Below are 24,134 nucleotides of genomic sequence, written 5' to 3'. Positions count from 1 at the left end.
TGTATGACTCCACAACAAAACAATAATCTTTCAGTAGTCTCTAATTATAAATGGTGAGACAGAATAAGAATAAGAAGAGCAACATTTGTGTCGTTGGAGATGGAGAGAGCTGTATTCAGTTGTTCTGTCCTGTAGTGACTTGATTTTCTTCAAAACAAAAACCTAAGCCACTGAGGGGCTGCTACCGGGAATTACCAGTTGACACGTCATCTGTGGCAGCTCCAATGAATGAATCAAAGTCCATGCGGTGTGCTCAAACGCAGGCAATTTATTTCAACAAATGGTCCCCATAGCCTTGTCGATCTACATACACTTAATACCAATAACTTATATGCAAAACAAACAAAAGGCTCAAAGTTTAGCCACTAAACAGTCGTCAAAAAACTTTGTGCTTCTCCCCAGTAAGCAGCACACCTGTAGAGTAATTAACTCTTCCTCTATTTGTAGGTTGCCTGCAGACACCATTGTACATGCGCCACCTACTGTGGAAACCAGTAACCCACACATCATTGCACATAAATACAAAACACAAAAAATAGCGTGTCCTTTTACCACCACTTTGAAAACAGTGAGAATTTTTTTTTTTTTAATTATATGGATGAGGTTTGCTTCCCTCCTCTGCACTAATGATTTCATTCACATGCTGTTTTTATTTATTGGCTTCAGGGCATTCAATCGTTCGCAACTGGACTTTGTCAGTTTGTCTTGGAAGACATTTCTTGGTTCTAGTCTTGGCTCTAGTCAGACTAGAGCTGTCCTATCTAGTCTGGTGCGCATGAACTGATGAAGCCTGCTCGGATGAGAGGCGAAACGTCTTCCAAGACAAACTGACAAAGTCCAGTTGCGAACGATTGAATGCCCTGAAGCTTGCAATGACCTGGATGAATGAGAATATTCACAGGCATTTTTATTTATTGTATCCTCTGATGCTTCAATTCTGACACTTGATCATTGAACCCTATGTTTTGTCTCCAGGTCACAGTGAATGGTGTGGACTACCAACCCCAGACAGCTAGTCCCAATAAGAAACATGCCAAGGCCATGGCAGCAACAGTTGCCCTGCAGGCTCTGGGAGAGGTAATACAAAAAATAGTAATACAAGCAAGTTGTCATGTTTCTCCAACATAGAGGAAATAAAATTCTATTTTACTTTATTTTACCTGTATTGTCTCCGTTTGGATATTTACCATGTCAGGTCAGTTAGATCAAGCATTAAAATACACAGAATATATACACATGTACATTAAAGTACATTAAATACAGCTCAAATGTCACTAATACCATCTTCATATATCTGTGCAGTAACATTCACAACAAGACTACTACTTTCTTGTTTATAGCCTTGCTGGTGTCTCTGTGAGACATTCAGAGAACAAGCAACCATGAGGTGTCATGTCATAACTTCTGGCATAACTGCACATTTAGCAGGATTTAATAGTAATTTTGCTTATCTGTTATGTTTTGATATCGAAATGCAAGATAAAATGTGGTTCATGTAATTGTTGCCTCTCTTTATATGTATTAATGAAACATTAGAAATAAATCATAAACAAGTACGGTGGCTGACAAGGGCAAACGCGCCGCAAACGGCAAAACACTGCAAACACAGGAATGATGTAAAGCCAAAAACACACCAACACATAAAACAAATACTACAGAAAAATGCACAGAATCGATCACAGAAACGAAGCAGAAGCAAAAACTTACAAACACACAAAACAAATGCGATAGAAAAATGCTGCAAATATCAAAACACACACAACCCCAAAACAACTGCAAGCGAGAAACACTGCAAATTCACTCCACAAAACGAAAGTGCACCAGGCCACTATGGGCACTCGACCTGAGGGATGGACCGGTCCTGTAGGACCAGACCATAGAGATATAAAGAGTAGACACCGCATCGACCGCTACTGCCTATTGGCACTGACGAGTCGTGGGGCCGTCATCTTGGACCGGTCACCCGCTCCACTCAGTGCTGTTTGGTGTGCACAAAGAAGTGCATGTTTTTTAGTAGGAGTTTTTTAAGGAGGATACCCCGGGTGAACACGGGGAGAACATGCAAACTCAACACAGAAAGGCCCCCTTTTTCCTCGAACAGCAGGCACCAAAGGCACTAAGCAGACCAGTGTTTCCTCTTGGATTGTTTTTCAAGCAGCGGGAGCAGGACATCACCTTTACCCCCAGTTAAATAGGATCTGGCATACTGTGCTGTGTCTGGGGTCTGTGCTGCTACAGAGATCTTGTTGGAACGGCGACGGAGTACATACAAAAATAGATAACACGTGTTTATATCTATGAATGCATAAAGCAACGGAACCAGTCAAAGTACCTACACAATTTGACTAGTGAAATGTTCTGTATCAGCTCCGCTAAATAATGTACAAAGCTTAATAGGTTAAATTGAAAGAACGGTCTGGTAACATTATGTTAACGCACATTACCGTCAACGTTGCAAAACCAACTTATTCATGCTACTCTTATCTAAATTCGCATTAGTTAGTTAGTTAGTTAGATTTACGATTCTCCAGTCTCTTGCTTTGTGTCGTCCTCCAGCAGCACACCTGGATGTCGCCGCTTCAGGTGCTCATTCATAACTGTGGTGCTGCTGTGGTACGCCATCTCAGCTTTGCTAATGCTGCAGATGACCAGGTCATTTATCCTCTTTTTAAAATATGTCCATACTTTTGACTTCTTTGCCTTTTTCTCCATCTGAGATGTTAGAATGTCAAGACTCCACCATTTGGTTTTTGAACATAAAGCGTAAAAACGTTTGCGTAAATTGTGTAATCGACGGTATGTTGTATGCGTCGACGTATTTACATAATCGATGTAATCGATTAGGTTGATTAATTGCTACTTGGAATATGCCTGTGCCATCAGGAAAGAAAAATCCATTGATGGAATAACCTGGTCATTCAGTATATTCAGGTAGTGAGCTGACCTCATTCATTGGACACCTAATGTTGTTGAACCAGGACCTGACTAACTGCAGCAACCCCAGACCATAGCACTGCCACCACAGGCTTGTACAGTAGACACTAGGTATGATGGGTGCATCACTTCATCTCCCCCCTTCTTGCCCTGATACACCCATCACCCTGGAACAGGGTAAATCTGGACTCATCAGACCACATGACCTTCTTCCATTGCCCCCAGACGCCAATTTTCATGCTCCCTAGCAAATTGTTCCTTCTTAAATTATTAACCATTTCCTTGGTCTTGGTCACATTAAGCAGCAGGTGATTTCGACCAGACCATTCCACAAAATCGTCCACCACTGCTCTGTATTCCTCCTCTTGTCCATCCTTTATACACCCCACCACCATTGAGTCATCTGAAAACTTCTGTAGGTGGCACAATGAAGAGTTGTACTGATAGTCTGAGGTGTACAAGGTGAGGAGAAAAGGAGACAGAACACCCCCTCTTCCTGCGCTACTTTCCACCGTCTCAGACAGAACATTGTCTAGTTGGACAAACTGAGGTCTGTCTGTCAGGTAGTTAGTAATCCTGTAGCACTGTATGCATCCTTTGCAGAGTAGGTCTAGTGTAGCATTGTCTCTGGTTTGGTTGCTGCATTGGAGTGGATGATGTCACGCGCTTCTTCCCTGTCAGCCTTCGGAGGGATGTAAACAGTGATCACAATGGTGGACATGAACTCCCGATGCAAACAATAAGGCCGCATCCCCACAGCTAGCAGCTCAATGTCAGAAGTCCAGCTCATTGTCCACCAATGCTACAGAAACGTTCCTTAATGGTAACATGACCTGGATTTCACTACTTTTCATCCACAAACAGCACAATCCCTCCTCCCGTCTTCTCACCACTCTGAGCCACGTCTCTGTCCAACCACACACAGCTGAAGCCAGGTACCTCCACACTCCCGTACGGGACGTCTGAATGTAGCCACAACTCAGTGAAGGCCGTAAGGCTGCACTGTCCCAGTCCTGACCAGCACAACAAGCTTGTCGATCTTGGTTGCTAAGGACCTTATGTTCCCCATGATGATCACCAGGACAGAAGGTCTGTATCTCTGTGCCTTTGTCCTCCATTTGGCTCGGGCTCTGCAGCCCCAACGTCATCTCTTCAGCTCGTCCAGGACTACAATCCTCTCTCTCGGGGAGCAGCGTGGGTTTACACAATGTGATCAGCTGCTCACGTGTGTAGACAATGCCCCCACTCCCCTCTGTACAGCCCTCCATTACAAAGAGTGCCAAAAGTAACAGAAAGGCAGCCAAAAAAGTTATAAAACTGCGCACAAGCATTGTGACACAGTTACCAAAAATACAGTTAAGAAATAGAATTTATTTCCCTGTATACGAACAACTGCCCCTCCAGTCACCAGTCCGCCAAGCTCCTGAAGTTTGCGGACAACAACACCCTCATCGGACTCATCTCTGATGGTGACGAGTCCGCCTACAGGTGGGTGGTTGACCATCTGTTGACCTGGTGCAACCAGGACAACCTAACAGGCTACAACAGGATAGTGATCCTAAACACACACCATTATCCACAATGGACTACCTCAAGAGTCACAAGATGAAGATTGTGCCCCCAAAGTACCCTGACCTAAATACTAAATAACTAAACACATTGGGATTGTGAAATTGTACAAATACTTGGATGTTCATCTTTCATCTCAATTGGACTGGACAAACAACACAGATGTCCGGCACAGGAGGGGCCACAGTCGTCTACACCTTCTAAGAAGACTGAGGTCCTTTGGAGTATGTAGGACACTGTTAAAAACTTTTTGTGACTCTGTGGTGGCATCTGGGGTTGTGGAAGCTCTGAGAGGACAGGAAATGACTGAACAAACTGGTCAGGAGATCTGGCTCTGTCCTGGACTGACCTCTGGACAACATCGAGGAGGTCGGTGAGAGGAGGATGTTAGCCAAGCTGACATCGATCATGGAAAACCCATTCCAACCCCTGCATGAGAAAGTGGGGGGCTTAAGCAGCATGCTTCTGCAGGTCCTTCATTCCAAAAGCAGTGTTGTCTTGTTGTTGTTTCTTTGTGCTTCTTCAAAAGAGCTTCAACAGCACATCTTGAGACCCTGGTGTGCTTTGAAATGTTTGTCTGGGAGAGACCTTGATGCAGTATAACTACCTTGTGTCTTGTTGCTGTGCTCAGTCTTCCCACAGTGTATGACCTGTGACATGAAACTGTCTTCCATAACCTCACTGTGGTAGCAGAGTTTGGCTGTTTCTCACCCAGTTTCAAGCCCCCTACACAGCTGTTTCTGTTTCAGTTAATGACTGTAGTTCGTCCTACATGTGAAATTGAATTGATGATGATTAGCACCTCTTTGGTATAATTTGTTGATCATACACCTGCATAGTGCCTGCACAATTATTAGGCAAGTTGTGTCCCTGAGGATCAGTTTTATTTTTGAACAAATACACTACTCTCAGCCAATCCAAAAATGTTAATAAACCTCAAAAACTGAATATTTAACAAAAAAGTTCTGGCTTTCTCAAGAGAATATCTATTTGTGCACAATTACTAGGCAACTATTAGTGTGCACAATTATTATACAACTAAATTAAAAACTAAAATTCTCTCTCTTTTACGAGTTTAGTGAAAATCCTGCCCCCTCAGAATTTCACTGGCTAGCGACAGATAGAGGGCGTGACCTGCATCAGCTGACCCTGCAATCGAAACTCAGAGAGTGAGAGTGAGTGCTCTCTGACAACAACAACAACAATAACAGCAAAGCCTGCTCACAGCCTGGGTCCCAATGTAAGCCAGAAATAACGACAGAAAAACACTTACTGATCAGTTGCCAACTCTATCATCCACAACCCAGCTTCTTCTGTTAGTGGGTTGACTGTGTCTGATATGATGTGTTGACGTGCTGACGTGCTGGACGTGCTGACGTGCTGAGGTAAGCGTATCGTCTCACTTCCTGTTTCTGGTTGCTGCCTTACGAGTAGTGTGCGTTTGTCGCTCTTGTTCCTCTGAGTGTAATTTGCTCTGTGTTTTGTTACAGCGGCCTTTTGTCCGCACTCTAGAGTAACATTAGTTCTGCTCAAGCACCCATAAGTCTGTTTATTTAGCGACCGTCAATTTTATTTGTCTACGCGCTTGTCTGCTCTGCTAGCTATACCAACTTAGCCTAGCAGCTAGCGATGGCTTCTCTCAGTCCCTCTCCAGCTCTCTCCTGCTTGGTGTGTCACATGTTTAGCTACTCCTCTGCCTCCTTTAGTGATACTGGTACGTGTAATAAATGTAGTTTATTTGGTGAGTTGGAGGCGAGGCTTAGTGAATTGGAAGCTCGGCTCCGCACCATGGAAACAAAACCATTAGCTATAGTTAGCCAGGCCCCCGTAGTCGGTGCGGACCGACCAAGTGCAGCTCTGGCTAGCCGTCCCTCGACAGCTCCCGAGCAGCCGGGAAACCAGGGAGGCTGGGTGACTATTCGAAGGAAGCATAGTCCCAAGCTGAAGCCCACGGGTCACTACCAACCGCTTCATGTTTCTAACAGGTTCTCCCCACTCGGCGACACACCCGCTGAGAAACCAACTCTGATTATTGGCAGCTCCATTTTGAGAAATGTGAAGTTAGCGACACCAGCGACCATAGTCAAATGCCTGCCGGGGGCCAGAGCGGGCGACGTCGAATCAAATTTGAAACTGCTGGCTAAGGATAAGCGTAAATACCGTAAGATTGTTATTCACGTCGGCGGTAATGACACCCGGTTACACCAATCGGAGGTCACTAAAATTAATGTGGAATCGGTGTGTACATATGCTAAAACGATGTCGGACTCCGTAGTTTTCTCTGGACCCCTGCCAAATCTGACCAGTGATGATATGTTTAGCCGCATGTCATCGTTCAATCGCTGGCTGTCGAGGTGGTGTCCAGCAAACGGTGTGGGCTTCATTGATAATTGGCAGACTTTCTGGGGAAGACCTGGTCTGATTAGGAGAGATGGCATCCATCCCACTTTGGAGGGAGCAGCTCTCATCTCTAGAAATCTGACCGATTTTATTTATGAACCTAACCCCTGACAACTCAGAGTTGAGACCAGGAGGCAGAGCTGCAGTCCTACACGCTTCTCTGCGCCTCCATTAGAGCAGTTACCCACCCAACACTCCATAGAGACTGTCTGCCCCCCGACCACGTAAACTAAGTAAACCAAAAGTACAGAGAAGAGGAGTTAAACATAAGAATCTAATTAAAATTAGAACAACCTCTGCAATAGTACAACAAGATAGGAGAATTAAATGTGGACTCCTTAACATCAGATCTCTGTCCTCTAAAGCTGTTCTAGTAAATGAGTTAATATCAGACCATAATGTTGATTTATTTTGTCTGACTGAAACCTGGCTGTGTCCTGAAGAGTATGTGAGCCTGAATGAAGCTACTCCTCCGAGCCATATTAATACTCACATTCCTCGAGGCAGCGGCAGAGGAGGTGGAGTTGCAGCCATTTTTGACTCAAGCCTTTTGATCAACCCTAAACCTAAACTCGACTACAACTCATTTGAAAGCCTTGTTCTCACTCTTTCTCATGAGAAATGGAAAACAGTGCAGCCACTTTTATTTGTTGTAGTATACCGCTCTCCTGGTCCTTACTCCGAATTTATAGCTGAGTTCTCGGAGTTTCTATCAAGCTTAGTTCTTGAAGCAGATAAAGTAATTATTGTAGGTGACTTTAATGTACATGTCGACGTTGATAATGACAGCCTTAGCACTGCGTTTATCTCAGTATTAGACTCAGTTGGCTTCCGCCAGAATGTACATGAACCGACTCACTGTTTTAACCACACCCTCGACCTTGTTCTGACATATGGCATTGAAATCGAAGACTTAATAGTCTCCTCACAGAATCCTCTTTTATCAGACCATCATTTAATAACTTTCCAATTCATATTACCAGACTACCAGCCAGTAGGCAAAAATTCTTATACCAGACTCCTGTCTGATAGTGCTGTAGCTAAATTTAAGGATATGATCCCATCAGTATTTAATTCAATGCCATGTCTCAATACAACAGAGGAGTCTTATGCTAACGTTAGTCCCTCCCAGATTGACTTCCTGGTTGATAGTGCTACAGGATCGTTGCGTATGACACTTGACTCTGTTGCTCCCCTAAAAAAGAAGAAAATTAAACATAGGAGGTTAGCTCCATGGTATACTCCTCAAACCCGCAAATTAAAGCAAACTTCACGGAAAATAGAAAGGAAATGGCGTTCTACCAAATTGGAAGAATTTCGGTCCGCCTGGCAAGACAGTCTTAAAATATACAGGAAAGCCCTCCGCAGTGCCAGGGCAGCCTATTACTCTGCACTAATAGAGGAAAATAAGAACAATCCCAGGTTTCTCTTCAGCACTGTAGCCAGGCTGACAGAGAGCCATAATTCTTGTGAACCATGTATTCCTTTAGCTCTGAACAGTAATGACTTCATGAGCTTCTTTAATGATAAAATTCTAACTATTAGAGACAGAATTCATCGACTCCTGCCGTTAACAGGTACTGTTTTGTCTTCAAACGCAGAAATCGTAGAAACTGTTACTCAGTCTGTCGCAGTTTTAGACTGTTTTACTCCTGTTGACCTTCACCAACTAATTTCAATAATTTCATCATCAAAATCATCTACCTGTATTTTAGATCCTATCCCGACTAAGCTGTTTAAAGAAGTATTACCTCTAATTGACTCTTCAGTTTTAGACATAATCAATCTCTCTTTATCAACAGGCTACGTACCACAGTCCTTTAAAGTAGCTGTGATAAAACCGCTACTGAAAAAGCCTACTCTTGATCCAGGGGTTTTAGCCAACTATAGACCGATATCCAACCTTCCCTTTCTCTCAAAAACTCTTGAGAAAGCAGTTGCCAATCAGCTGTGCGACTTTCTAAACAATAATAGTTTATTCGAGGATTTCCAGTCAGGATTTAGAGTGCATCATAGCACAGAGACAGCACTGGTTAAAGTTACAAATGACCTTCTAATTGCATCTGATAAAGGATTTGTCTCTGTACTAGTCTTACTGGATCTTAGTGCTGCATTTGACACCATTGACCATGGCATCCTATTGCAGACACTGGAACATTTCATTGGCATTAAGGGAACTGCGCTAAGCTGGTTTAAATCCTACTTGTCAGATCGCTCTCAGTTTGTACGCGTTAATGACAACTCCTCTGTGCTCACTAAAGTCAGCTATGGAGTTCCGCAGGGTTCTGTGCTTGGACCAATTCTTTTCACCTTATATATGCTTCCTTTAGGTAAGATTATCAGGAAGCACTCAATAAATTTTCATTGCTATGCAGATGATACCCAGCTATATTTATCAATGAAACCGGAAGAAACCAGTCAGTTAACTAGACTACAAGCATGTCTTCATGACATAAAGACCTGGATGACCTGCAATTTTCTGATGCTAAACTCGGACAAAACTGAAGTTATAGTAGTAGGCCCTAAACATCTTAGAAGGTCACTTTCTGATGACATAGCAGTTATGGATGGCATTGCGCTGGCCTCCAGCACCACTGTAAAGAATCTGGGAGTTATCTTTGACCAAGACATGTCCTTTCACTCCCATGTAAAACAAATTTCAAGGACTGCCTTTTTTCACCTACGTAATATCGCAAAAATCAGGCATATTTTGTCTCAAAATGATGCAGAAAAACTAGTCCATGCATTCGTAACTTCCAGGCTGGATTATTGCAATTCTTTACTATCAGGCTGCCCAAATTCGCTGCTGAATATTCTCCAGTTGCTCCAGAACGCTGCAGCACGTGTTCTGACAAAAACCAGGAAGCGAGATCATATTTCTCCAATACTCGCCACTTTGCACTGGCTCCCTGTAAAGTTTAGAATAGAGTTTAAAATTCTCCTCCTTACTTACAAAGCCATAAGTGGCCAGGCACCTTCTTATCTTAAAGAGCTCATAGTACCTTATTGCCCTACTCGAACACTGCGTTCCCAGAATGCAGGTCTACTTATGGTTCCTAAAGTCTCAAAAAACAGAACAGGAGTCAGAGCATTTAGCTATCAAGCTCCTCTCCTGTGGAACCATCTTCCAGTCTTTGTCCGGGAGGCAGACACTGTCTCTACATTTAAGAGTAGGCTTAAAACTTTCCTTTTTGATAAAGCTTATAGTTAGGGCTGGCTCAGGCTTGTCCTGGACCAGCCCCTAGTTATGCTGCTATAGGATTAGACTGTTGGGGGACATCCAAAGATACACCGAGCTCCTCCGTCCTTCTGTCCCTCTCCATCTGCACGCTCTCATGTCCTACCACGGCGTGTTACTAACTTAGCTCCTTCCCCGGAGTCTCTGTGCTTTGTCGTCTTGCAGGTTCCCATGGACAGTGGCTGAATCTGGATTGTGGATTTCAGCTGCGTCTCCTGCCTTGGCCCTGCCTGACATCCACTGCAACTGCTACTGCTGTTATTACATCCACTGTCACTGTTACTGTGACTGCATGTCTGTCTCTCTGTCTCTGTCTCTCTCTCTCTCTCTCTCTCTGACTGCTTTTCTTTCTTTCTGTCTGTCTGTCTGTCTGTCTGTCTCACTCTCTCTCTCTTGCTCTTCCTCTCTCACCCAACCGGTCGAGGCAGATGGCCGCCCACCCAGAGTCTGGTTCTGCTCGAGGTTTCTGCCTGTTAAAAGGAAGTTTTTCCTCGCCACTGTCGCCAAGTGCTTGCTCATGGGGGAATTGTTGGTTTCTTTGTAGATAAAAGAGCTTGGTCTGTACCAGCTCTATATGGAAAGTGTCCTGAGACAACTTCTGTTGTGATTTGGCGCTATACAAATAAAATTGAATTGAATTGAATTAAAAAGTGGTATGCTCAGTCTCTCTTTTACAAGTTTAGTGAAAATCCCGCCACTTCAGGATTTTGCCAGCCAGTGACAGATAGAGGGTGTGACCTGCGTCAGCTGAGCATATTATCGAAAGTCCTGCATGCAGGAACAACATTCCACACATCCTGGAATGTTGTTCCTGCATGGCAGACCAGGAGGGGTGGGCTGCCAGCCGACAGCGGCACCCGGAGACCCAGTTCTCCTTTGTCATCATTGGTCAGGTGGTGATCTTCTCGCATGTTTTTAGTGGGGGTACATTTTATGGAGGATACCCCAGGTGAACACGGGGAACGTGCAAACTCCACACAGAAAGGCCCCTTCCCTCGAGCAGCAGGCACCGAAGGTATGGTGGAGGACACACCACCAGTGCCCACAATGGGATTCAAACCGGGACCTTCTAGCTGTGAGGCGACAATGTTACCACTTGTTCCACCGTGCCACCAGGAGTGCTTTGTGACAACAACAATAACAGCAAACAGCCTGGACCCTAATGTAAGCCAGAAATAATGACAGAAAATCACTTACTGATCAATTGTCAACTCCTATCATCCACAACCTAGCTTGTTCAACTCAAAATTTACAAATAAACACTTCTGACATTTCAACAAATATTCAGCAACGAGTATAGCCAGCCTTCTTTTCAGTAACTGTCATGAACCTTCCATCGATGGAATCTGTTAGTTTCTTCATCTGTCGATGATCAACTTTTGGTGCAGCAGCAACCACGGCCTTCCAAATGATGTTGTCTTCCCTCACTGTAAAGCTCACTTTTAAGAAGCGCCCACAAGTTCTCAATAGGGTTTAGGTCAGGTGAGGAAGAGGGCCATGTCAGTTGACAGTTGACATTGATTTTAAGTCCATCTTCAACCCCAAAAAATCCAACTAGCTCATCCTTAATAAAAGCAGCCCATACCAGTATCCTACCTCCACCTTGCTGGCGTCTGACTCGAAGTGGAGCCACGAGCCCATCCATCTGGTCCATCAGGAGTCACTCTTATTTCATCTGTCCATAAAACTTTGAAAAAATCTGATTTTCAGACATCTCTTTGCCCAGTCTTGAAGTTTCAACTTATGAGTCTTGTTCAGTGGTGGTCATGTTTCAGCCTTCCTTACCGTCTCTGAACACCAAACACCTTGTACTTCTGGACACTTAATTCTTCTCAAGTATTTAGCAGTTGATTTGAGTCTTTTTTTTTTCTCCAAACGTTTTTTGCGACCCTGTTGACTATTTTCAACAAACCATTTGATTGTTTGCCTCAATATCTTAGCTACTTCGAGAGTGCTGCATCCCCCTGAAAGACATTTTACAATTTTTGACTTTTCAGAGTCTGTTAAATCTCTTTTTCAGCCCATTTTGTCTGAGGTAAAGAAGCTGCCTAATAATTATGCACATCCTAATATGGGGTGTGATCACTTTATGCCACACCTTCCCTCATTACACAAATACACATCACCTGAGAATGCTTAAATCCAATTAGCATTCAAGTTTATATGGTTTGGAGTTGGAAAAATGTATGAAAATGACAATAAAGTCAAAATACTCGCCAAATAATTGTGCACGCAGTGTAATTCTACAAAATCTGCGACTTGCAAGTGTACCTATAAGAAATTGATGCTGATTTGAAGGCGAAGGGTAGTAATGCCAAGTATTGATTTGATTTGTTCGCTCACTTTGCATTCTGTAAATTACTAAAAAAAAAAAAACAATTACTATTTAGATTCAGATTTAGATTCATTTAGATTTAGAACATTCTTGGTTTACGGCATTTTGCCACACCTTCCTAAAGCTTTTGCACAGTACATGCTCACATTTTTCATTACATCTGGTGTAAAACCATTACATCTTGTGCAATTTTTGATTGATTTGTTGTATAATTTTGTGTGCAACACTGTATTTATTCATTTTGGCAACAGTATTCTTAGAAACCATACATATTGTACATAGACCTGTGCAATTCAATTTTCTTTTTATGACACAGTATTTCTCAGGTGCAATTTCAACAGTTTTCTCATAAGAATATTGGCAATAGTATTTTTATGGGCAATAGTATTTTTTATGGCAATTAGTATTTTTAGAATATGTACATAATGTACATATACATAGTTTTTTAAGTTTGTTTTTATTCTGTGTCCTGTACTGTATACTCTTTATCTCTCTGTTTTTGCTGTTTTTGCTTTTTCAGAATCAGAAAAAGCTTTATTGCCAAGTACAACTTTACACATACAAGGAATTTGTTTTGGTGGTGTTGGTACATGACAAATCTTCTAAAAAAGAAACTATTAAAAAGTAAAAAAAATATAACAATATGAATATATATACACAGTGTTTTTTTCAGAATAAAAAGAGTATTACAGCTGACAGTGATACAGTACAAAAAATCAAATGTTCACAAACGTGCAAATGCGAACAAGGAAATCCAAGTTGAGCATTAATGTAACGCATAGAGTTATGGCAATGTCAAATACTTGGTGGCCTACGACTTAATATACCCAGTGTGGGATCAATAAATTTTATTTTAAATCAAATCAAACTTTATTTATATAGCACTTTTCATACATAATAAAATACAATACAAAGTGCTTCACGAGAGTTAAAAGCAATAGAAATCAAAATAGAACAATAAAAACCCATCCCTCCCACCCTCCATATGTACAAGCACCCACCCTCAATTACATGCACACACACACACACACACACAGACATTCTCACCGCAGACAATAGCAGGGGCAACAAGACATGGCGGGGCACTAATGATTGTGGAGAATGCCACCTTTGGGGTCGTCCACACCGAGAGTCAGGGTCCACAAGGGCTGATATGGTAAAAGCAGGTCAGATAAATAAGAGGACGCGAGGCCCGTAAGACATTTAAAAACTAGTAAAAGAACCTTAAAATCAATCCTGATGCAGGGACTGTAAAACTGGTGTAATGTGGGCCCGCCCCCTGGTCTTCGTCAGCATGTATCCATATAATGATTTTAAAAGTGATGTGGGAATTGAATCTAAAAGGCAGGTTGTTGGGTTTACTTGGGAGAATACTCGACCAAGTGTCCTCACATCAACCAGGGCAAAACTCTCCAATTCCAGTGTGTTAACAGATAAAACTTGTTGGGATAAAAGGCTGGATCTGATGTCCTTGATCTTGGTTTTGAAGTTGTCTGCAAAGTTCTCACAAAGAGCGTCAGATGGTATGTTAAGAACTTTATTAAAATTTGTGCTAGTTAAAATATCAAAGGTGGAGAAGAGGAACCGGGGGTTGTTTTTGTGGTCTATGATGAGTTGTGAAAAATGAGAAATTCTTGCCTGTTTAACTGCTTTATTGTAGATTTTGAGTTGTTGCCGTAGAGCTTCGAGGTGGACTGTTAGTTTAGACTTCCTCCACCTCCTCTCAGTGTTCCTGCATTGTCTTTTCAGTTTGTGTATTTCATCCTTGTTTCTCCACGGGGGTGTAGGTTTTCTTGTGATTGTTTTGGTTAAAAGTGGAGCTACTGAGTGGATTTCAGTTTGCTGTTAAAATAATCAACGATAAAATCACAGGGTGCAGGTAAAATTTCAGCAGGAGTACTCTGTAAAATTTTGATAAAATTTGCAGCCACTTCAGAAGTTAGGTTGCGTTTCTTCACTGTTCTCACCGGGGCCTCGCGCTGGTTAAAACTGATGATGTTAAAAAACACACAGTAGTGGTCAGACAGGGTGTGTCCCCTGTTGTGAGTTTGCTGTGTGACGTGCTGCTTAAAATCGAGACAGTTTAAAAGATTTAAAAATTCTGTGGACATTGGGTCCGAGGTGTCATCAACATGTAAATTAAAATCACCAGTTATTAAAATCCTGTTATAGGTGGTGTGAATGATTGACAAAAAGATCTGAAAATTCACTGATAAAAGAGTTAGAGTAATGGGGTGGTCTATATACAGTTGTGCACAGAATTGGAAGGCTGCTAAAAACAAAGGTGTGGTGCTCAAATGAAGTGAAACTGTTAAAAGACAGTGCGGTAGAAGTCAGTGCGTTAGTTAAGACTGATGCAGTTTCACCTCCTTTTCTCCCCCCTCTAGTAAAAATTAAAAAATTAAAATTTGGAGGGGAAGCCTCGGTGAGAACAACAGGTGCATCAGTGCCAAGCCATGTCTCGGATAAAGGAATACAGTCTAACTTGTAATCTAAAAAGGTCTTGTTTAAAAGAGAGTGCATGTTCAGCACCGCCAAGTTAATGTTCGTGCTGATGTGCGCTCATTGTAGTGAAACGGTTGAATGACAGTCTGTGTGCGTGGTCTGAAAACATTCGTTGGTTTGTGCGTTCTGTGGGAAATGACGGTTGTAATGGTGTGGATGGCACTGTCTGGTACTTCTGTGGGCAGACGGGGGGTGTGGGGGGGGGGGGTCACGTGCAGGGAGTCAGTCACATGGGTGTGACTGTGCCGCGGACAGATCAGCTGGTGCTGATTTCGGGAGATTGGCATGCTGCACACCGTTTGCCAGGTTGACAGACAGCATGCGGGCACTTGCTTTGTTCAAATGGAGCCTGTCTGGGCCAAAGACGTGCTGTCTCTCCCAAAATGCATCAAAATTGTCAATAAAGCCGACATGGTGAGAGTTACAGGCAGAGGAGAGCCAGGTGTTGAGGCTGAGCAGCCTGCTGAAGCTGCCTATCTCTCTGCCACAGGTGGGGGTAGGGCTGGAGATGAAAACACTCACCTGGGACTGTTACACAGTGTTGAAAAGGCGGGCGAAGTCCCATTTTAAATGATCGGACTGCTGCCTGGCGATGTCGTTCACTCCCGCGTGGATAATAATCCTTTTTGCCAGTGGATGCAATCTCAGGATGTCCGGGATTTTCTCCATTATGTCAGTGGCGCCGGGGAAGGACAGGGTGGACGCCCCCCTCACGAGGACGTGCCTCACTATGGAGTCCCTGATAACGAGGGTTGTGGGAGCGTCCGCTCGATCTTCAGGGGGCAAGCCAGCTCAGCCCCCCGCCACCCACACCAGGACCCCGGGAGTGATCCCTCGCCTGGTGGGAGGAACGTGAGGAGTGCCAGTGCACCGCGTCCTTAACCAGCTGCCTGCGCTGGGATGAGGATGAGGAGCGGGATGGTAGAGGCGAACGGCCCCCTGTTGGATGCCCATGAGCGGAGGGAAGGCTGTGGTGTCCGTCAGCGGGGGCATGATGCCAGAGGCCGCAGAAACGGGTGCAGTTTCCTGGTGCTGGTCCCGGGCCACCGGCTTCTCGCCCACGGATAAGGCCACATACTTTTTGGAAAGCAGCAGGCTACGGGGAGAAGGAGCCCCGCCAGGGGTCCCGCTTAGAGCCCTCTTCTGCCTTCGGATGACCACTTCGGTCCAGGGGGTCGCCTTGCTTGGAGTGGAGCAGACGGGTCGATGGCAGGAGAAGGATGGTTCCTAGAGGACTGTGTACCCGAGTGCAGAGGTGGCATTTTTTGGCGCAGACTCACCAGTCTGTGAGGACTCCAGCCAGCTGGACACCCCTGGGAGACCAGACCTGAGGGTGGACAGCGTGGAATCCTTCCTCAGCAGCTCATCCGATATTCATTTTTTGTCCGCTAGAAGGTCAGCGATCGTTTTGTGTGCTATTTTTAAAAGTTCTTCCAGCTCTCCAGGTGACTCGGCAGCGCCTGGTGAAGGCATGGCGGCTCACAAGCCACACAAAGTTCTCTTGACCGGCTTAACACTAAAAATAGTTAAAATGCCCAAGACTTAAAAACTGAAGCGCTAAGACAGGCTAAAAATCCAACTCTCAGGACTAAGTTAAAAGGCTAAAAACAAGTGTTAAGACTGGACAACCGTTCCACCATCACTGTTACCAGACTTAATGTGTCCTAATGGCTTTACTAAATACAGAAATTGTGTTGCTACTTTTTTTTTTAAATCCTGGTGTACATTTGAAGAATGTGTAAATCTATAAAATATCTGATTAATTCTATGCCTGTTTGTGTTCAAATGTGTTTCATTTTTTTCATAGGTTCCTGTTGATGGCCCAGGACTCTACACTGGCCCTGTTTTCACTGCTGCTTCTACTGGCCCCCTGTTTTCTACGTAGACGTGCATATAATAGAGGGACTAACATATTCTACTTAGTTCAACTGTCTGATTACATTCTCTCTTCAGTAGTGGGACACTGACAGAATGGTTTTCTTTCACTCACATTAAATAATCAGTCCATTGTTGCCACTCTGGTAGCTTTTTTATGTACTAAGAAATGAATAAATACTCTAGGTACACGACAGTGAGAACCATGAAGACTATTATAGTTTCAGTTGAAAGTATCTTTGTACTGAAGCAACTTCATATCTACAAAATCACACTTTTTAAGTCACTATGCTCACGACAAAGTGGCAAAGTTTTGCCAGGTTGCAAGGATTGGGCAAAAATCTCCACTTTATTAAAAGTGTATGGCATATGTATATGTATGTATAATGATGTATCATATAGTAGCATTTCAGCCCGACCAATACTAATAGTCTAACCCTAGACCAGATATGAGTTTCTCTACAATGGATTTGTTGTTGGTCAGAACCAAACAAGATAGTTGGGCTGTTATGAAAAATAGTATGTAAATGACTGTGTGTTGTTGGTTAGCAACTTTTCTGTTGGTCCTAATATTATATTTGTGCCCTGGCCTCCTCCAAACAAAATGTTTCTCATAAAAGAGGCTGTTAAATTTTATGGAAATAACCTTCTGAAAATGTGTAAACGCAAATAAAGATTATATTTATTTTATGTAGTAGAAGAAGCTGCGTTCTGTTTCTTGGTAATAATGCCTGTTGAATGTGATTTAGCTTTTTACGTGTGTCACCAAAGCACCAAAGTTCCCCATATTTTTTAAGATGGAAGGGTGCTGAAAACCATTTCTGTGCTCCAGTTCACATAAGAGTTGTGGCAGCTGTTTCTTTTCACTTATCAGTGAAGAGACTCAGTGGGAGGTGACAACACTTGTTGAGGTTTTCCCCACAAGTAGTAGTAGTAGTAGTAGTAGTAGTAGTAGTAGCAGTAGTAATAATTAACTTTGTTTGGACAGCACCTTTCATACAGGTATTGCTGCTCAAAGTGCTTTATGACAAATCACATGCATGAAGTGCTTCACATAGAAAAGACATATGAACATAAAAACACTTGATAATAGTTAGAGTAAGGATGAAAATAAAGACGATGCATAACATGAGATGGGAAACAAATACAATAATAGTGATAAAAATATAGGTAAAAATAGATTATGTAGAATGCAGAAAATCAAGTAAAATGCAACAATTTAACTACAGTGCAAGGCAAAGTACAAGTTTCAGGCCTGTACCAGGCAGTCACAGCTAGTTAAAGGCTAATGTGAAGAGATGAGTTTGTAGCTTTCTTTTAGAAATGTTTTGGGAGCCGACTTCCCCGATATCTGTAAGTAGTGTTTTCAGGTCCTTTGGGACAAAGCCTACATCCACATCCAGTTTTCAACTGTTGCTTTAAACCAATAAATCTGCAGCAGATGATGGCAGTATTCTTGAAGGTAAATAATTGGCATTTAGAAATGTAGCTTTGTCCTAGCCCATTAAAGGATTTGTAGGAGGAGGACTTTAAAATTGATTCTAAATGTTACAGGAGGCCAATGCAGAGCAGTTAATACCTGAATAGTGTTCTCTCCTCTTGGTTTTGGTTAGCCAAGCTGCAGAGTTTTGTTGTTGTTGTTGTTTATTTCTTTTTTGCAGGAGGACAGTAAATAATATCACTGCATGAAAAGTCACATTTCCGTCAATTTCCGTCACTGCAAATTGCCGTGGAAGTTCTCTCTCAGCCACTGTGACCATGAGGTGTTAAAATGCAAATGTAAATGCTGCAAAGCTATACAAATGCAAATTGGGATTTTGTGTGTGTGTGTGTGTGTTTGTGTGTGTGCGCGCGCGCGCGTGTGTGTTTGTGCGTGTGTGTGTGTGTGTGTGTGTGTGTGTGTGTGTGTGTGTGTGTGTGTGTGTGTGTGTGTGTGTGTTCTGTGCCTACAGAATACAAAGATTTTATTTTTTTTTCATGAGGATTTAAAAGTGTGTTTAAATACTTTTATAGGGTACATACAGGATAAGTGTCCTGACTCTCAAAGGTCTTTGATTTTCCACTTAAATTGCTAAATAAAAATTGTGAAAATTAAAGCATCTACAGTTCTTGGACACTGGTCACAATTTTTCGCATTTTGCCACCTCAACACCAGATGAACAATGCTTGTGTGATTAGCTTGCAAAATTCCAGCAGAGTAAGTCAACTGATGATTCTTTAAGTAGGAATAAAAAGGGAATACACCAAAGTAACTTTTCTTTTTTTTATTTTCGATGATGTCACTTTAGAAAATCAATTTAGAAAATCAAAGTACCTAACAAAATCACAGCATTTTTTTCATTTACGCAACAAAAATGGTCTCGCGAGAAATTCCGAGAGCGCGACCTCGCATATGATTGGACGTCTCCTCTGACGCAATGACGTCGGCAGAAAACGACCTCGGCGCGTCTGTGAACGCGAATCGAGCCTAGATTACAACAGTTACGTTTCGGCTCCTGCTAAACTTTAACTCTGTTCACACAATGGCCGGACGTCGTCTTCAGTTCATCCCAGAAGGCACTCCTCTGCGACGAGTGGACGGCCTGGCTGCGGAGTGACCATATCCAGAAAGTCCAAACAATTTAGAGAAGAAACTGCTGAGCGCCTTCAGTGGATTGTTTCGGCTGCTAACGCAGCTGATCGCGCAGTTGGCGAGGAGAATGACCGTGATAAAAGCCAGACTGCTCGCTCTGGAGGAGCAGCCCCGACCGAACTGCAGCTGCGGAGACGAAGAGACGGGTGCGTAAGTTACGTAAGTAACGTTAGCAGGAAGATGATTGAGTCTCTGGGAAAACTGGCTTTTGAGCAGCTGCAGAAAGGAAACCTGATCTTCTACTAGTCAGACCTGACAGAGTGTGGCATCGATATCAGAGCAGCCTCAGTGTACTCAGGAGTGTTCACACAGATCTTCAAAGAGGAGAGAGGACTGTACCAGGACAAGGTGTTCTGCTTCGTCCATCTGAGTGTTCAGGAGTTTCTGGCTGCTCTTCATGTCCATCTGACCTTCATCAGCTCTGGAGTCAATCTGCTGTCAGAGGACCAAACAACCTACCGTGAATCTGCAGAGACACACTTGTACCAGAGTGCAGTGGACAAGGCCTTACAGAGTCCAAATGGACACTTGGACTTGTTCCTCCGATTTCTCCTGGGTCTTTCACTGCAGACCACTCAGACTCTCCGACAAAGCCAACTGACACAGACAGGAAGTGGCTCAGAAACCAATCAGGTAACAGTGGACTACATCAAGAAGAAGATTGAAGAGACTCCCTCTGCAGAGAAAAGCATCAATCTGTTCCACTGTCTGAATGAACTGAATGATCTTTCTGTAGTGGATCAGATCCAACAGTCCCTGAGTTCAGGAAGACTCTCCACAGATGAACTCTCTCCTGCTCAATGGTCAGCTCTGGTCTTCATCTTACTGTCATCAGAGAAAGATCTTGACGTGTTTGACCTGAAGAAATTCTCTGCTTCAGAGGAGGCTCTTCTGAGGCTGCTGCCAGTGGTCAAAGCCTCCAACAAAGCTGTGTAAGTACAGAGATAGTGAAGTTTCTTCATCAATATATACTCTGATATCTAACTTACTGTTTGCTTCCTTCCTGTGTCTCTTCAGACTGAGCGGCTGTAACCTCTCAGAGAGAAGCTGTGAAGCTCTGTCCTCAGTCATCAGATCCCAGTCCTCCAACCTGAGACAGCTGGACCTGAGTAACAACAACCTGCAGGATTCAGGAGTGAAGCTGCTGTCTGTTGGACTCGAGAGTCCAAACTGTACAATGGAAACTCTCAGGTCAGATCGTGTTGATGTCTCTCTTTAACCTCAGAAGTCCACACATTTGACACATGTATACATTCATTGATTGGCAGATGTTTTCTCTCAATGTACCTTTTATTTATGAAGCCCGGCTGAGATGGAAATCCTCATTTATGTTTTGTTATCATGTGACTTTGATAAGTAGATTTCACTTTATTCCTGATTCAGTCATGATTAATTACCACAACAGTGTCACTGAGGACCTCAGGAAGTGAAGTGTTGAGTGTGAAGTCATTGATCTAAAACACAGAAGCTGTTGAGAATTATTATGTGTTGTAAATCCTCCCACGTGATGCTACTCAGCCTGTCAGATCTCTGCATTTTGAGAGCAATGATTTGACAGACACAGCAGGATTCTCAGATGATCTTCCATGTGTGTTGTTCTGCATTTTCAGGCTGTCAGGCTGTCTGATCACAGAGGAAGGCTGTGCTTCTCTGGCCTCAGCTCTGAGATCCAACCCCTTCCATCTGAGAGAGCTGGACGTGAGCTATAATCATCCAGGAGACTCAGGAGTAATGCTGCTGTCTGCTAGACGGGAGGATCCTCACTGCAGACTGGACACTCTCAGGTATGAAGAGGCTGCTGCAGCCACAGTCAGTCAGTGTGAAAGAGGAGGAAGAGCTGCAAACATGTTGTCTGTCTTTTTGGTTGATGGTGGATGTGAGGAAGACATGAACAATCACACATGTAGGAAACCTTTTTCCTTTGATCACAACATAAACACTGGTTGAACATGAAAAGGACATATTTGTGTTGGAGGTCTCAAGGAGAACATCTCTAGGAACAAACATGATGATGACCTGTTGGCCATAATTGATGCAGTTTGGACAGATCTCTGCATGGTAAAAGAACTGTCTGTCAGTTTGACAAATGTCCTTTTTGTCCTCAAAAGACATAAAAACAAGCTTCCAATAACTCCAAAGCAGTTCTATTTAGTTGAAACTGCTGGAACCTGACAACCACAGGACAGAGCAGGACTTTTGAGATGCTTCATTCAAGTGTTTTTCTCCAAATGTTGGACTGTTCCTTCATCAGTAAAGAACAATTTGATTGAACTTCGTCCTCACAGCAAACATGGCTTGTAAATATTTCCATGTGCAGACATCAAGTGGCTCTTCTTGTTCTGGTGAACTTCAGGAAGTTTGATGTGAAAAGATTTCCACACAGCAGAGTCATGATGACTTGTCTCAGTTGAAGCAGCTTAGAATAGAAGTCAGCAACAGATTGAAATGAGGAAATGAGCTGATGAAGGCAGATTTAATGATGAGAGAGAATCAGTGTCGCTGTCAGTGTCTGAGCAGAGCTGAAGAGGTTTAGGGGCAGCAGGGAGAAGCAGGCCGGATCAACATATTGTGTTTGTGTGTATGAGAGTAATGTAACGTCCATGTTTGCATGCTGAAAGAGGAGGTGCTGCTCTGACCCCCCTCCTCCTTTCAGGGTGGAGCCTGCTGGAGTCCAATGGTTGAGACCAAGTCTGAGGAAGTGTAAGTGTGTCTTTAATTTGACTGATGACAACAAAGCAGAGCACATTCAGCCATCATCAAACTGTCCATCAATCAACAGCTGATCGATCAATAACCGCAGCTGTTTTCTTCTTCTCTCCATCAGATTCCTATGAACTCAAACTGGACACAAACACAGTGAACAGAAAGATCAAACTGTCTGACAACAACAGGAAGATGACACATGTGAGAGAGGATCAGTCATATCCTGATCACCCAAAAAGATTTGACCATTGTCCTCAGCTGCTGTGTGGAACTGGTGTGACTGGTCGCTGTTACTGGAGGTCGAGTGGACAGGAAGAGTTGATGTATCAGTGAGTTACAGAAGAATCAGACGGAAAGGAGACAGGAGAGAGTGTTTGTTTGGAGAGAATGATCAGTCCTGGAGTCTGTTGTGCTCTTATGGTTGTTTCTATGCCCGTCACAATAACATAAAAACATTCATCACCTCCTCCTCCTCCTCTGTCTCTAACAGAGTAGGAGTGTATGTGGACTGTCCTGCTGGCACTCTGTCCTTCTACAGAGTGTCCTCTGACTCACTGATCCACCTCCACACCTTCAACACCACATTCACTGGACCTCTTTATCCTGGCTTTGGCTTTGGACTCTGGTCCTGGTTCATTTCCTGGTTCTGTTCTCGTCCCTCAGTGTCTCTGTGTCCTCTGTAGGAGGGACAGTCTCTTCCTGTTAGAAAAACACTGCTGAACAGATCAGTTGAGTCTGTGCAGGATCTCAGTCACATCAGTCTTTCAGGTTATTGGAATAAATTGATCAATGAACTTTGTTGAAAATGATTGAAAAGATTCCTCATTTACTTTGTAAACTTCTTCCACTTCCAGTCCTTTAAAGATGGAAGCTGTGATCATTAAAGTGTGGAAACGCTGTTGACTTGAACCTTCAGCTGTGTGTTGATTTTAATTCTGAATCTTGTTCCAGTCAAAGCTGAATGTTGCTGTGAGTGTTTGTTTTGTCTCTCAGATCAGGACTTGAGGTCCACCGATGCACTTTTTTCAGGGCTGATACAGATTATTAGAAATCAAGGAGACAGATAACCGTTAAAATATCAGATATCATCTTGATTGTTTCACTTCAAGTTGTGTTTTCATGGTTCATTTTACTCAACAACATCAAGCTTTTTTCATCGACTTTTAGAAAAGTCTTCAAACTTCAACGGGACGTGAGAAACAACCGAAAAGAAGAAAACTTTATCAACATCAGAGATGCAGAATTTATTGAGAAAAATTTGTTTGATTTTATTGGAGTTTTTCTGTCCTGCAGCTTCTTCGTATTCGATGTAAAAAGAGGAAAAACAACAACAGAAAAATGGGTTGAAAAACTGGACTGAGGAGGCTTCATCATCACCAAAAATGAACCACAAAATAATAGAAATTATATGAAATGAAAGATAATTTCTCTTATTGTGTCTTCCATCAAGGCTGGTTTATTGTGCTGACTTTATTTATTGAGTGTTGGATGGTGGAGATGGTTGCAGGTGGACTTGCAGGTTGCAGGTGGTGTTCTGATGGTCTGTAGGAGCTGTGGAAGAGTCTCCAGGTGAGTCCAGATCCTGCAGTTCTTTATTCATCAATCTTGATTCTCTGCCCCTCATTTGGGTTTTGGATGTTAAAAACAGACATTAAACATCAGTTTGTCTTGAGGAACTAACAGTTGACTGATGCTGTGTGGACCAGGATTCACACTGATCATTTGGATCAATATGTTCTGATCGGTATTGATGACAGCAGAGAGATGAGGATTGGCGATATCGTCCACATCAGTATGAGGGTCGGTATGAATATGTGTGTTGATGATGGTGTCTTTGTGAGTCACTTTAACAGTCCAGTTCCATCCAGATCAATGTGAAGCATTAATGTTTGTATTGATCACATCACTGTTGGTATCAGTGTGGTTAACAGCAGTCGCTCAGA

General features: G+C 43.1%; 1 protein-coding gene and 1 pseudogene across 1 annotated transcript in view; both read left to right on the top strand.

Moving 5' to 3' along the window:
- The window catches only part of LOC139352067 (protein SON), a 95,491-nt gene extending 77,941 nt beyond the window's left edge, over positions 1 to 17,550 (top strand). Inside the window, exons 19-20 of the mRNA XM_070994116.1 lie at positions 976 to 1,077; positions 16,789 to 17,550. Of these exons, the coding sequence (XP_070850217.1) occupies positions 976 to 1,077; positions 16,789 to 16,866 (180 nt within the window). The 3' untranslated portion in view covers positions 16,867 to 17,550. The remainder of the gene's footprint in view (positions 1 to 975; positions 1,078 to 16,788) is intronic.
- A 2,719-nt stretch (positions 17,551 to 20,269) lies between these two features.
- Positions 20,270 to 22,874, top strand: LOC139328031 (cytolytic toxin-beta-like; annotated as a pseudogene).
- Positions 22,875 to 24,134: the final 1,260 nt, after the last annotated feature.

The sequence above is a fragment of the Chaetodon trifascialis genome, chromosome 24 (genome assembly GCF_039877785.1).
Source record: "Chaetodon trifascialis isolate fChaTrf1 chromosome 24, fChaTrf1.hap1, whole genome shotgun sequence".
NCBI lineage: Eukaryota > Metazoa > Chordata > Actinopteri > Chaetodontiformes > Chaetodontidae > Chaetodon > Chaetodon trifascialis.
Note: the sequence above shows the minus strand (reverse complement) of the source record. Positions and strands in the feature narration are given on the sequence as shown.